A 15,163-nucleotide genomic window follows, 5' to 3' on the forward strand; every position below is an offset into this window, starting at 1 on the left:
TTTACATGTGTGTTTAAGTGCATCCAGTCCGCGTTGTCGTCTCCCCCTGTTATTGTATTATTACCCTAATATGTTTCCCACCTGTTGTATATTTGTTTTGCCCACCTTTCTCCCCACCTAGATTGTCACCTTCCTTCTGTATTTAAACCTCAGTCTCCGCAGTACTCGTTGTCAGAACGTTGATCATATTCAGTGCCAAGATTTAAGTATGCCTATTTATTGAGATTCTTACGACACCCCTTTGTTTTGATTTCCGAGTTTGCCTTGCCGTCTTGTTTTGGTTGCCCATCTGTTTATTTGGTTTTGATTATTTGCTTAATTTCTCGACTGATTTTTTGCCTCAGCCCTTTTGTACCTTCGTTTTTCTGAGTCCCTGGATTTTGACTTTGACTTGCGTGTTTTTCGACTATTCTCTTGCTTTCAGATTTGGGTATTGTCTGTTGATCTCTTGGCTCTAAATATATACTTAAAAATGGGCCAATTTAGTCTACTTAGTCCAAAAACAAGTATATACAGTTGTGTTTTAAAAAACGTGAATAAAGTGCAACTATTTTTTAATAGTTCCATCTCTCAAATGTAGTGGAAACATTACACATTCAATTCTAAATCAAAGCAATAACAAATTTTATCAACATTAATCTGTTCAAAAAAATAGCAGTGTCAACATTTTTCTCTTCAAACTCAAACATTACTGTATAAACTGAAGAAAATGTTAAAGATTTTACTTTACATTGAATTACTGAACTAATATTTAGTTGCATACAGTAAATCCTCAAATTGTGTCCGGGATTTTATTTGAAGCCAGGCCTCGGATAATAGCCGGGGGCGTGGCCGATTCGGACAAATAAAGGCCGGCCCCCAAATACAAGCCGGGGTAATATTGCCTACAAGTAGGGCTATCAGTCCATGAGCACTAGAAGACATTGTTTCGATTTAACGCAATGAAATAAAAGAGCTCTTCTTAATATTTTATATTGTTGGTTGGTTTAATACTGTTGCCAGTGAAAAGTTGTTGTCCTACACCATGGGTCTCCAACACGTTGCTCTCAAGCTACCAGTCGCTTGCCGCCCCCTTCTGAGTAGCTTGCCAAAAGCTCAAGCAGTATACATTTAAACACAATTGTTGCCGCGAGGCATTCCAGCATACGAATTTAACAAAAAGTAAATCAGGCAAAATTAACTAAATTTAGGCTACTTGGCTACGCAATAAGGTTTCCATGTATTCACAGCACAGTGCACGTTCAATGAATGAATGAAAGCGGCTGCCTTGACTCGCAATAAACAGACGGGTGGAAATCCCGACACTCTTTCAACTACATAAAACGTAACAGTGAACCATCAAATACCCCCCAAATTTTAGTGCCCATCAGTCCCAACATTTAACAATTGAATCAAACAGTCCAAAAGTAAATTAAATCCCAAACCAAAGCGAAAATCTTTTGATAGCCTACCGGTATGCTGCTCCAAACGAAACACATGTCTCACAATAAAACGCACTTTTGGAAAAAAAAGATCCGTAACTTGCTGTTATCTTCGCTAATTTGTTATTGTTCATGAAGGCGTGTCTGGCAAGTTGATATTTTATGAAGTCGCATCTGTTTTGGCTGGCATTAATGGTTTAGCTACTGAAGTTGCGTTTCTGAACGGTTACAGGAAGTGTTGAACAGTGTTGGCCCACTTTAAGTGTAGCCTTTTACTTTATTTCTAAGAATAAAATTCTACAACAGAAGCCTAATAAGAAATAAAGGCCTGCCTCGAATACAAGCCTGCCCCAAATAAAGGCCTGTGCTTTGTGCAGCCTAAGTAAATAAAAGACCCCGGCCACAATTTGAGGATTTGTTGTTGTTGCATCTGTGTTGCATCAAGTCAACCAACTTCTGGCACCTAGAAACAGGTATTTCAGCCCAGGATGAACAAACTACATTCCACAGTTCCTGTGAATTTTTGGGTTTTTACTTCAGAAACTGCATTTTTTATGTCACCCCACAAGTTGCATTGGCATTGAGGTCGGGGCATTGAGCTGGCCACTCCATTACCTCAATCCTTTTTGTCTGGAACCAAGATGTTGCTTGCTTCCTTGTGTGTTTGGAGTCGTTGTCTTGTTGAAACATTCAGGGGCATTTTCTCTATGGCATTCAGCAACATAATCTCTTCAACTATTTTGATTTCAAACTGATCCATGATCCCTGGAATACAAACCCAACACCATCGAATGAAAAACATCCCCATACCATGATTTTTGCGCCACCATGCTTCGCTATCTTCACAGGGTACTGTGGCTTGAATTCAGAACCCGGGGGTCGTCTGATGTACTGTCGATGACCACTAGACCCGAAAATAACAAATTTACTCTCATCAGTCCACAGAATTGATTCTGCACATGCCATTTTTTCAACAATGGTGCTTTACGGGGTCTTCCAACTGTAACGGCACTTACAGGTAATTGCAGATCATCTTTGATCTTTCTGGAGCTGATGAATGGCTGAATCTTTGCCATTCTGACTATTCTTCGATCCGTTTTAACAGTAGTTGCTCTTTTTATTCCGTGTGTTTCAGGTTTTTGTTGCCATTTTTGCTGCACTTCTTTATACGTTTTGCCCTCTCCAATCAAGTTTTTAATGAAATGACGTTGTTCCTCCGAACAATGTTTGGAACAGTTATATATTTTATAACAATATGTGAAACATTTGCTTCCCTTCTTCCTTAATAAAGGACAATTAATGACACCTATTTTTCGCAGAATTAATGGATTCTCGAATTAAACTCCACACTGCTATTATTTTGAACATGCCCCTTTCAATGACTGAGTCAATTGCTTATAACAAGCAGCGAGTTGGGTCTGTTGTTTTTCCATAACACTATCTCCAAGTAAATGATTTGCCTTGCAGAAATATCACTACTAATAATAACAGTGGTTCATAAGGTTACTGATGTTGTACTGCTATTTTTTTTTAACAAAACTGTAATTAAGTAAACTAGTATACTTAAGTGTACTTTTTTTTGTAAGGGGCTGGCTACAACCAGACACTGTTACCCCAGTAACAAGTCTGTCTAAATTGTGAACTCACCTGTTACCACCTTAAATTTAGTTTTTCACAAAGAAGCCACAGTGTGCAATGCACAGCCAATATCCAATCCCATAGGCTATCTACATCCTACACTATCTATGACACATGATGAAAAACGCATAGCAAGCTGGCTCAGCAGCCGGGTAGAGTATGGATCCCCTTGAAAAATGCATTGTCTATTCACACATGGAGGGCATCAGCTCTAAATCTGTTCCAGAACCACAGCAGTTGAGCAGGGAATGCTATATTGATCAATTTTGTAAGTAACAGTAGCCTACTGTAGTTTTGACAACTTGGCTACTTTTTCTGCTGGTCCGAGATCCACTTTTGCATTTTAATCAGCTTTGCAGTAGTTCACAATTTTTTTCCTAACTACTAGCTGTCACTGACATTCAAACTTCACCACCAAAACTAGCTATGGTTAACTTCATTAGGCCTATTCTGTCATGCACCAGAACACTGAACCCAATAGCAAGACCACAGGTGACGAAATCCAAGTAAAAGTCTTTATTTGGTTTCAGATAGTTCAGACAGGCAGGGGTCGATTTCCAGCAAACAGTAATAATAGAGGTTTGAAAACGACAGTCCAGGCAATGGTTCAGTAAACAGGCAAATGGGTAGAGCCAGGGTAATCCAGAGAGTAGTTAGGGTGAATACACACAGGTAGTCCAAACAGAAACAGAATCCAAAATCAAAATCCGACTAGCCAAAGAGGGTCCAAATACAGCGAGTCAAAACAGACCAAGAGATTTATCTGAAAAAAAAATAAAACAGGTCATACCAGAAGTCAGACAGAAAATAATGATAGAAAGTATGGCAAAGGCTCATGACAATCTGTCAATGAACTGAACAAACAGAGGGGTCTAAATACACAATTAACTAATACAAAACGAGAAAGAAGGATCTTGTTTTTGGTCCTTGCAAGTACAACAAGAGAACTTAAAAGAATGCACTTAATCACATAAGTGTTAACTTCTTCATTTGATTTACGCACTGACTAGTCTACAAGTCTGCAATGCAATTTGAGACATTGCCAGTGCTGGTTACTCCACCAGTAAGCTAATGCCTTTTTTTTTTTCTTTTAAGAGAGATTTGGCTGTTTTATATGTTCTAAACATTATAGGTCTATATAGGCCTGTAGCATATAGGCCAAAACTGTCTTATAAAGGCAAATGCAGTTTGGTCAAAGTAATGCACAGTTTTTGGTTTCCAGTACAAAAGTTTGAATTGATTAGTTATTTTAGTGCACTTTGGAGGACAGAATATGTCAAGATACTCACCACTGCAATTAATGTTTTTGTACTTCATTTTTATTTGCTTTCCTGTCCTTTTTGACCTGGTAAGATTATTCCAAAATATAAACCATTTTTGTATTTTAATTTGAGCAGATCCAGGCCTCATAACACTGATTGCACAGTTCTAAATCAGATTTATTTTGGTAAGCGCTGATTTTCTTAGCGATCTTCCTGAAATGCCCCCCTGGTGCACATACATTTCAGCAGTACCTTTTGAAATCTAATGAATGGATACAATGCGTATTTCTCTGGTGTAAAATGATTTATCGTGTTGCACACACTCTGCTCTGAGCAATAAGACCAGTTTGTTTTCTATGCACTTGTCTTTTTTAGCAAGCTTCCTAGCCTGCTGCTCTTGTGTAATTTTTCTGAGGATCAGGAGAATTCACGTTGTGTCATTGTTGCATCCATATAACATAAGGAGTAGCAAAAAAGTAAAAACAAAACAAACAAAAAACAACAACAACAGCTTAATAGCTTTATTTATATAAGACCTTTCATACATTAAAATGCAGCTTATATTGCTTTCCAAACATAATGAAGACAAATGGTGCTTTAAATCGGCCCTTAAAGATTTGTAGGTTTGTGTAGGTTTATCACTGGGTTTTTAACAAAATGTTCAAGAACTGGATGCAGGTCAGACTGTTTCCTGTGTGTAATCCATGTTGCTTGTACTTAATTAGTAAAGTGAAATACTTGTATTTAATGTCTTTGATTTGAATGGGTGAAATGGCAAGTGTGTCAATGCTTTATTAGCACACCTATATTAGCTCTCCTTTTGCCAATAAAAATCACCTTACAGAAGGGAGATTGTTGTAGTTTCCCCTGATGATAATAATATATAACACTAGATTTTACTTAAGATTTACTAATAACATGGAGATAAAAAATATTAAAAGTAATATGTAATTAAGTAAAAGGAATTACATCAATTCACACATTTAAATATGAAAACAATTGTGCAAGATAAATAGCAACTTGACTTTTTCACATTATGTATAAAAGTTAATATTGTGAACAGGAAACAAATAATACTACTTCAGTTATTGCACTTAACTACCACCATACATTTTACAGTTCATACATTTATTTATAGACTCTGATAATTGTTCGATTAAACTTGATAACCACATCACTATGGAACGGAACTATTATACACAAACAAATCAAGAAGAAAAAATAAGGAATTTTTGCTGACATGGCATGCTGCATTACAATGGTTTTCCACAAGATGGAAGCATTATACTGACCATTAGTGATTCTCAAACCTTAAAAATACAGAATACAGACCTTGAAAACATTTTTGAAGATCTTACTGGGACACCAAAACATTTACCTTCATACAGAATAAATGTATATTTAAAATGCATGATAATCAAACTTACAGTTGGACACATATGGTGTGAATGCTCTTATTTGTGTGAGCTTTCAGTATTACCACAGCAGGGTCCTGGCTTTCTGTTACCCTGAAACAGTGTTTCCTATGATGCCAACTGTCCTGTGGACAAAGGCCTGTTTCAGTTTACTTCTGATCTCTTTGGTTTTCACACCATAGATTATGGGGTTCAGACTTGGTGGAAATATAACAAAGGACATGCTCATGAATTTCAGCAGGTTTGGTGGAGTGGAGGGAAATCGATGGGCTAGAACAATGATGATGCCTGAGAATTCATAGATCAGAAAAACAAGCAGATGAGTGGCGCAGGTGTGCAGAGCTTTGGTCTTTGAGTCAGAATCCTTGTTTTTGAAGCATATGAAGAGAATCCAGGTGTAGGAAAACGCCACAGAAAACAGGCCTATGCCATGGAAAATGGCTGTGATGAACAAACCATAGATGTTGTTCAATCTGGTGTCTGTGGCACAGGTGATTCTGAGGATGGAAACATTGTCGCAGTAGAAATTTGCGAGAATGGTTTTACAAAAAGGGAAACGCAGTGTTAGTCCAAACAGAGCTCCCACCAATAAGAAATCAAACATCCAAGATAAGGCAATGAGCTTTTTGACTGCGCTCTTTGTCATGATACTGTGATACCTTAACGGGTGGCAGATGGCAATATACCGATCAAAAGCCATGACAGACAAAATGAGGAGGGTGGCACCACCATAAAGGTGTATGCAGAGAGCCTGAATCACACATGCAGGGAAACTGATGTGTCTGTCATCAGACAGTAAGTCTGAGATAACTCTGGGAACTGTGCCACTGATTCCGATCAGATCATTAATGGATAAGTTGAAGAGGAACAAATACATGGGCTGATGCAAGCTTCTGTTAGCAGCAATGACGACCAGCAGGGTCAGATTGCACAGCAGTGTGAAACTATAAATCATGATGCCGATGAAGGCGGTGATATATTTACTTTCCGGAGGCATGTCAAAGCTGGCCAGGGTGAAGACAGCATCCGGAATTTCTATTGTTCTGTTCCTCATCCTCTTGTTTCTCCCTCACTGATTTGCCACCTGTGAAAAGGAATTCAACTGATTTCCTAATTTGATGGAAAAGGAAAAAAAGGAAAACACATTATTGGCAACACACTCCTGTTCAAGGGAAAATGGATAGAAATATTTCCAGCAGCAGTGTGGGAAATCTTTCAAAATCCAAAAAAAAAAAACTATAAAACTATAATAAACAAATAAATGTGAGTGAAATGGCCACATTTACTAAAGACAGAAGTATGACACAAGTTGTTTCATCCTCACCTGATGGTTATGAATGCTAAAGCTCCATTTAATAAGCAGGAATCAGCTTGTTCACATTCATATATAGGAGTATAGTCCCACATGGGCTTCACAGTTTGCTATTCTCCTAGCCTATTGCTGGCTGGTGCCTGAAACGACCACTGGGTCTTTGATTGTGACAGCAATTGTAATGCAGATGTTGATTGCGTCACTCAATCCACAACCCAGAGCTGTTTACCCTTGTCGGGAATGCTATCTAAATGTGGTATGGTTGCTTATGCAACCAGGACCATACAGTATCTCTCCAATTTCTTCTGCTGCAGTATCGCATACAGGTTTGACATGTTGTGTATTCAGAGATGTTCTTCAGCAAACCACTGTTGTAATGCGTGGTTATTTGTGCTTGAACCAGTCTGGCCTCTGACGTCTCTCATGAACAAGACTGCCACTCACTGGATGTTTTTTGTTTTTTCACACCGTTCTCTGTGAATTCTAGGGAGTATGAGTGTGAGAATCCCTGGAGATCAGCAGTTTCTGAGATAAATCACTGGTGTTGGTGTTGGTGTACAGGTGTACCTAATAAAGTGGTCACTATAATGGTAGGCTGTTCTTGAAAGGAATACACCAACATTTAGGGAAATATATATTGTTTTCCGACTTACCCAGACTTAAAGGTACAATAGGTGATTTCGGACTGCTAATAGTCACTATCAGTAACAACATGAAAATGTGCTGTTACTAGTCGGCTTCCTGAATTTACAAATATCCGCCTGAAGCGCCACGCTTGTGCAATCGCTACTATGTTTGTATTGCCTATGTTTTATCGCAAGTGGATATTTGTAAATTCGTCAAGCTAACTATAGCTCAGTTGCTTGTTGCTACTGATAACCAGGGTTATAATAGTTTTTAATTTTTAATTTTAGTTTAGTTTTATTTCGTTTTTACTTTTTCCCCTCCAATTCAGTTAGTTTTAATTCGTTTTTAGTGTGGGTTTGCTAGTTTTAATTAGTTTTTATATTTTCAAAAATGCATAGTTTTAGTTTAGTTTTTATTAGTTTTAGTTTTAGTTTTTTCATACTTTGGGTTATTTGTCAGGTTCAGGAGTTAAAAAGGTCAGAGTGAGTAATGTATAATAAAATTCAAAAAAAGATACAACATGAGGGTGAGTTAACATGACTGCCTTTTTATTTTAGGGTGAACTACTCCCTTAATGAATACAGTACATATAAAGTGCATTACAGATGGACATTGTGTGTGTCACTGCTGTGTATTTACTAACCAGCAGCTGTTTGGTCGTCGGTGAAAGCAGTCCATTATAGTTGTCTCCGTCCCCGTGCCACCTGGCCGGGATGTTGCTTCTCTTTCGGGGGGCGGCGGGCTACTCACAGATGCTAGCTTGTTGAGGTACTCGAGATTAGCTGCTTTGTGCGCGCTTCTTAAATGGACTTTTAGATTCGTGGGGTTTTTCCCCTTGAGCAGCAAGCCGCATATTTCGTCTGTTTCCACTACAAGACACTTGCTTTTATCTCTCTCCTCGTCATATTCGAAAAAGTCCCATATGGGACTTTGCCGCTTTCTCCCAACTTTTGCTGCAGCCATGAGTTGCTGCTGTGTAAAAGCAGTGACGTCACGGACAGTAGGGCGCATTCAGGTGCTGCGGCTGCCAGCTGGAGATAAACAGCCAGAGCGGAATAAATTGATCATACCAAGAGGTTTATATTTAATTGACATAGGCGAAAACGAAGGATATTATATCTATAATTTCAGTTCGTTTTCGTTAGTTTCCTAAACACGCAATATAGTTTCAATTAGTTATCGTTTTTTTCTTTTAATTTTCGTTTTTATTTATTTCAGTTAACGACATTGTTTTTTCAATTTTAGTTTTCGTTATTTCGTTCGTTTTCGTTAACGATAATAACCTTGCTGATAACAAACTGGTATTGTCTTATGACTAGATATGTAGTCTTGGATAATAAGCAATAGTTTCCAGAGTTTCAGTGATCACTTGTCTTGAGTGCAATTTGGGCAGCTACACAAACAATCAGAATAAGCCCCCACGCCATTGGCTGTGGCAGTTAGAACCAATTTTCAACCAATGAACTTGAATTGTCATACAGCCCAAAAATGGTCTTGTAACAATGTTTTAACATGAAAATCTTACCTCTTGTACCTTTAAATATCCCTAAAGTAGCCTTGCCCCCCCCCCCCTCCATTTATATAGTTCTTGTGTAACACCACTGGTTTTGATCTGTCATAAAAAGGGCTGCTATTCCTACATGGTACATCTGCTATGGATGTAAATACCCTGCACTTTAAGCCCATACCCATTGTTTCTTTTCAAATCCAATGTGCTGGAAAACAGAGCCAAAACAACAATAAATATGCTACTGTTGAAATACTTAGAGACGTTACTGCCTGCCTGTGAGCTCACTGAGCCCATCCATACTTATCATCCATACAAACCAATCAAATTACCTTAAAATCTATTATACAGTACAATGCGCAATTTGCCGATGCATAGATGAGAGTATTGCCATTATATGAGCTCTGTGTCCTAGTCAGAAGTCTGGCAGTTCCATTTTCATCCAGCTGCAGCCATTCAATAGATTATTTTGGGATTCTGATTATTTTGGGAAGTGCAATTAAGTAAACAAGCCTTCTTGTATCTGCTTGTGAATTAATTGGCCTTGACCTTGACGTGTTTCTAATATGGTAAAATGCTGGTTTGATATGATCTTGTGAGCAGAAATCAGCAAAACAAATCGGAGATGTAAGACACATAGCTTCTAAAAATTTTTGTATAAATATAATTTGTCAAATAATAGATATTTCTTGTTTTGCTCATTTCAAAGTTTATTTTTTCCACATGGAAAGCACAATCACAAATACATACAATGGATAACATAGAATTGATATTCACGGGAATACCTTTGTATTTTCATTCCATGTTTATGTATGAATGCAGGTGCCTTTCAAAGAATGTCAATATAAAATAGTATTTACATTGTACCAATAGGCTGTGAATTTACAAAGGTACCAGCATAGGTGTGGAGAGAGAGAGCGTGTGATATGAAGTGCAAAGAAAAATGCTAATCTCAAGTTACTGTATCATGTAAACACACTGCGAATGACAGAATTCCATAATGTAAAAATCCAAATTAAACACAAACAAGAAAATAAATGCATTTCTTAATATTTACATCAAAGAGTGTCATTGCTCTCATGGCAACAGTGTCATTTACAGTTCTTTGCCTCACTCCAGTGTTCTCTGTTAATTCAAAAGTGTGTGCACATTGTTATATAAAAAAAAGCATGCAGCCTGCAACATCGTCTGCTCACTCTGCAAAAAACGGCAGCTGTGTTATGCCAGTTTCACACCTGGACTGTGTTACGCCAGGACTCAAGACATAGATCCTGATTGGTCAAAGGAGGTGCTATTGAGGCATGGCATGGGGAATAGCCTACTGCATGGATTCTCAAACCTGGCCCTCAAATCCACATTCAGCCCTAGTTTCCTTTCCCCCGGGTAATTAACTGAGCAGGCTGATTGGTCTGCTTTACTCCCAGTCCCAGGTAAAGGGAGGATGGAAAAGCAGCAGTTGGTTTTCCCTGAGGACCATGATTTGAGTAGCGGGGCCCTACGACATGTCCTCAATGGCTTAAGCATGAGGGAATAGTTCCAGGCCACAAACATATAATTTTAGCTTGATTAAAACCTCATACTAGTCATGCTCTGCTTGACGGATACACCTTTTGGCATAATAAGAATGTCATTATTTGCAGATTTATTTGGTTTTAAGACCATATATTATTGAGTCCAGAGTAGGGAGTAATATAATTGCATCTGGAGAAAACACATATTGTGTTTTTCCATGGCTAAATTTCCCTGTTTCACTTTTACTTCTTTACATGCCATGTCTTTAAACTTTCTGTGGTTCACAAAAGGTGCTAAAAAAGGATTCTCCATAAGAATTACAAAAAGGGGTTACAAATCTTTCATGAGCCGTTTTGCTCTATGATTGCAAGATTAATGAGAGGCTACATGCCTTTAATGATCAATTTTAGAATATCCGTTCATGCAAGCAGAATCACCACACAACTATTTTTCAAAACAAAAATTAAGGATACACCATTTTTCGGAATGGCAATTTAATTTTCTGTCGAATTTCCTTTGTTTTAAGGCCATATATTATTGGGTTCAGAGTAGGGGGAAATATGAAGGTGGAAACTCCTATCATCCTCCTTAAATGAGGAGAGAGATGCTTTATGCGATATGAGATAATTGTAAAAAGTCCTAAACACTCTAACAGGAGAAAGACGGTTAAATGAGTTGCACAGGTCTGCAAAGCTTTGCTCTTTGTGTCAGGGCGTTTGCTTTTAAAACACGCGAGCAAAATCTGAAGGTAGGTGAACAGAATCGTACCCACGGCAAGCACTTGCATGATTGCGGTGATGAACAGTCCGTAAATGTTGTTGACGGTGGTGTCTGCACAGACCAGCGTGAGCAGAGATGGGTTATCGCAGTAAGGGTTTGTCAGGAAAGATCTGCATCGGGGCAACCGTAGCAAAAGCGAGATGAGCGCACCTACCAAAAACAAATCCACCAGCCAGACTGTCACAATGATTTTCATGACGTGGGAGTTGGTCATGACAGCACCGTACCTCAGTGGGCTACATATCGCAATGTATCTGTCATATGACATTATGGTGAGGATTAAAATGGAGCCCAGTGCATACATGTGAATAAAAAAAGCCTGAGTGATGCAGTTGGAGACCTCAATGTACCCCGAGTCCAACAGGATATTTTTGATGAGCTGTGGAAAGAGGGCCGAGGAGCCAATGAGGTCATTGACGGGCAGGTTGAAGAGCAGGAGGTACATAGGCTGGTGGAGGCTCTTATTCATGATAATGGTAGCCATCAGGGAAAGGTTACAGAAGAGAATTACAAGGTAGCTCAGTGTAGCAAAAAGAAATGCAGCATACATCCCTTCAAGAGGGAGGTCAAAGCCTTGCTGTCTCAGAAAGCCTGTTGAGTTTGAAGAAAATTCAACCATTGTTACGTATTCGCAAGAATCACCTAATTGAAGCAATAAAAAAAACCATTGTTCCTGAATAGCAGAAACTCTTGAAAAAGATTAGTCAAAGCTGAAAATGTTAAAAGGTTAACACATACTGTCAAATTTTGTCAAGAACATCTGAATATGACTTGGATCTGAATGAATTTGATGATCTGCATCAACGTCTTCTCTCCTGCTCTGAGATCAAGAGGGTTCTGTTTCACTCCGTGGACAGATGAAGCATGAAATCCCATCACATTGCAAATTGGGCAGAATGTGCTTATATATAGTGTAGTTCCCTCATCAGGTAGAGCACTGCCCATTCTGAAGTCCCCAGGTACTGTATGGCTGATATTAGATCTCCAAGTAATGAGTGGGGCCTGTATGGTTATTCCTCCAAGGACACCATGCAGCTGAAAAGAAAACACTTTTTTGGAGGGGTTTAAGTGTGGAGGGTGAATAACAGTAACACTGTGTCGCAGAAAAAAGAACAAATGCATATTTGTTTATACATATATACTGTAAGGAAGACCAGGGCACAAACGTGGGACGTTGAATTTTTATAATTTTATAAGAGTTATATTTGTTTTCACTTATGGATCATACCAATGGACTTCTCATGTGTGAGCGGCAGGATGATTTGTATTATTAAATCTTATTATTAAGTTAATGTTAATCAATAATTATTATAAAAGTCTTTTTTTGGATTAAATAATGATGTGTGTATGGCACAGATTCCAAATATACAGCCATTTAAGTTACTGTCTTTTAAATGAAATTACTGTCAGTTATATAATATACATGACATTAGCAAGCAGTAGTATAGTGTGGGGTATATTGTAACACTGTGTTACAACATGCCCCCACCTGTAGTACACACTGCCACAATAACTTTTTTTTTTTTGTTACATTATATATACCGTATACCGTGCAATTATTCTGTCATATAGGCCACGGGGAGCACTCACTCTAATCCATATCTTCCATAGGCCTACTAATGGTAGGTCTCATAGTTGGACAGAATATAGGCATGACAATTATATATGATGAAAAATGACATGGTATGAAATGTTGAATTCACCTAACTTTGACTTGCACTGATGGTCTGTAATCGTGGCAAATACATGTTTGTTGTGGGTTACAAAACAAGATACCATATTATTTGTGGGTGACAAATATTTACTTGAATATACATATACTGTTTATTTTTTAAATATGCAAAAAAATGTTGTGCCCCTCCAGTCTACCCTTCAGTAAGAAATGGCGACCTTAAGGATCTGTGATTTAAACACACAAAAAGGGGGCTATGTGAATCTAATAAATGGCATTGCCATTCTAGACTGGCAGATTTTAGCTCAGATATTAGTGAGTGATTTGATCCAAATGCTGCACAATGCTGCACAATGCTTGTTTTCCAAACATTAAGAACTAGTTTGTTCTGTTAAAATCACTCTCTAACCAGAGTGTTGCATTCGGGCTTAAACTATGACAGTGCAGTTTTTCTTTTTTCACTAAAATCAAGTAGCACAGCTCCTACTAACTTCTTATTGTCAATCTCTCTGAGCCAATCACCTGTCATTTGTATCAAAACCGTTTGTGTCGAATGCCCCTTTCTATAGGAATATTGTTCAAATTGTTAACCATAGATAGCATTGTATTTGTTCAAACACAATTCTTTCCATGATCTTATCGAGAATTGGTAACAGACTAATTGGATGACTAGTAGGTCCAGAGAAAGGAGCATTTTTAGACAATGGGGTAAGCTTTGTGATTTTACAAGCTTGTGGACATGCACTTTTTAAAAAACTTAAATAAGTTAGTTTCCCATCTAAATTATTTAAGCCAGGTGATCTGTTTGCAGTTTTTCAATTGAAATTGGCAACGAAACATATTATCATATCATATTTCAGCAATGCTTTGATGCTGAATCCATTGGTAACCCACAAACAGCAATGCTGAGTCCATTGGTAAATGGACTCAGTACCCCTTCCTGAGCACTTGCAAAATGAAAAGCACTTGAGTTATTTGACCACCTGGGGGCAGCACAATAACTAAAAGACGCATTTTGCCCAATAACTGTTTGCCTTAAAATAATAATTATTGTGTGTGGTTGCATCTTGGGAGATCTCAAGGCAGAGACAAAAATGTTCAACCACTGCAGTCAATCAAAAATGGCAGCAAAGTTGCCAAACAGGAAGTGAGGTATAACTCAGCAATGCTTTGATGTATCAAAACCAACCTTGGTACATGGACTTGAGACCCCATTTTGAGGAAGTACCAACATTTTTCTGTCAGGGGTGCTGCAATAAGCAATGTGTTTTGCCTAATAACTAGTGATGAGTTTGCTTTAAAAAAAAAAAAGATATCGCAGTTATATACTGTGAGAGTTATCAGATTAATTCTTTCTAAGTTCTTTGTTCAGTACAGCCAATCGAAATCGGCAGCAAAGCATATCTCTGCAACACTTTGATATGTTTGTAAAACCCCACGCTAACCCAACGACGGAATTTAGCGAGGGCTGAAGGTATCAGCGTGCTCGTCCTTCTGGTGTTGCTGAAAGAATACTAGTGGGGTTAAAAATTAGTGGCCCCTATGCGGAGAGTCTAGATCAGCCAATAAATAAACCATGATACAAAGACAGGAGTACCACTCTGCCTTCCGCTCTTTACTGGTCCGGGCTGACCAAGAATCTCCACAATAGGACCAATAGATTCACCTTCGTTTATCTGACTCCATTTTAGAATAATAATTTAGATTAGTTATCCACATTAGGTAGATTTCTTATTGATAATTTTGACTTGATCGCTATAGGAATCCTGTACTGAGATTTACTCTCCGAACAGTCCTCTGCTGGTACCACCGCATGTCATATCGCGCGTAATGTGCACGTCTCACGAACTGACTAGCTATCTGTAGTCATCAGAGGTCACAGGAATAGCTACTCTTGGGTATATCTGTTTACAGCCTAGGGACACAAGCAGACCAACCTAGCTACGGCTGTGCTCGACATGAATGAACTACCATGCGGAGGCGAGGGATTTACCAACATAGGTCTACGGGTGCTATA

The 15,163-nt window shown here is 38.4% G+C and overlaps 2 protein-coding genes across 2 annotated transcripts; both read right to left on the minus strand.

Moving 5' to 3' along the window:
* Positions 1–5,824: 5,824 nt before the first annotated feature.
* Positions 5,825–6,790, minus strand: LOC133107303 (olfactory receptor 52J3-like). The gene has a single exon (XM_061216294.1). The coding sequence runs from the start codon at positions 6,788–6,790 to the stop codon at positions 5,825–5,827; it is 966 nt and encodes a 321-aa protein (XP_061072278.1).
* A 4,367-nt stretch (positions 6,791–11,157) lies between these two features.
* LOC133107304 (olfactory receptor 52B2-like) lies at positions 11,158–12,093 on the minus strand. Its single transcript, XM_061216296.1, has one exon. The coding sequence runs from the start codon at positions 12,091–12,093 to the stop codon at positions 11,158–11,160; it is 936 nt and encodes a 311-aa protein (XP_061072280.1).
* Positions 12,094–15,163: the final 3,070 nt, after the last annotated feature.

The sequence above is a fragment of the Conger conger genome, chromosome 13, assembly GCF_963514075.1.
Source record: "Conger conger chromosome 13, fConCon1.1, whole genome shotgun sequence".
Lineage (NCBI taxonomy): Eukaryota > Metazoa > Chordata > Actinopteri > Anguilliformes > Congridae > Conger > Conger conger.

Excerpts from the sequence above, each read along its gene's own strand:
- LOC133107303 (XM_061216294.1), bottom strand. The coding sequence starts at position 6,790 with ATGAGGAACAGAACAATAGAAATTCCGGATGCTGTCTTCACCCTGGCC.
- LOC133107304 (XM_061216296.1), bottom strand. The coding sequence starts at position 12,093 with ATGGTTGAATTTTCTTCAAACTCAACAGGCTTTCTGAGACAGCAAGGC.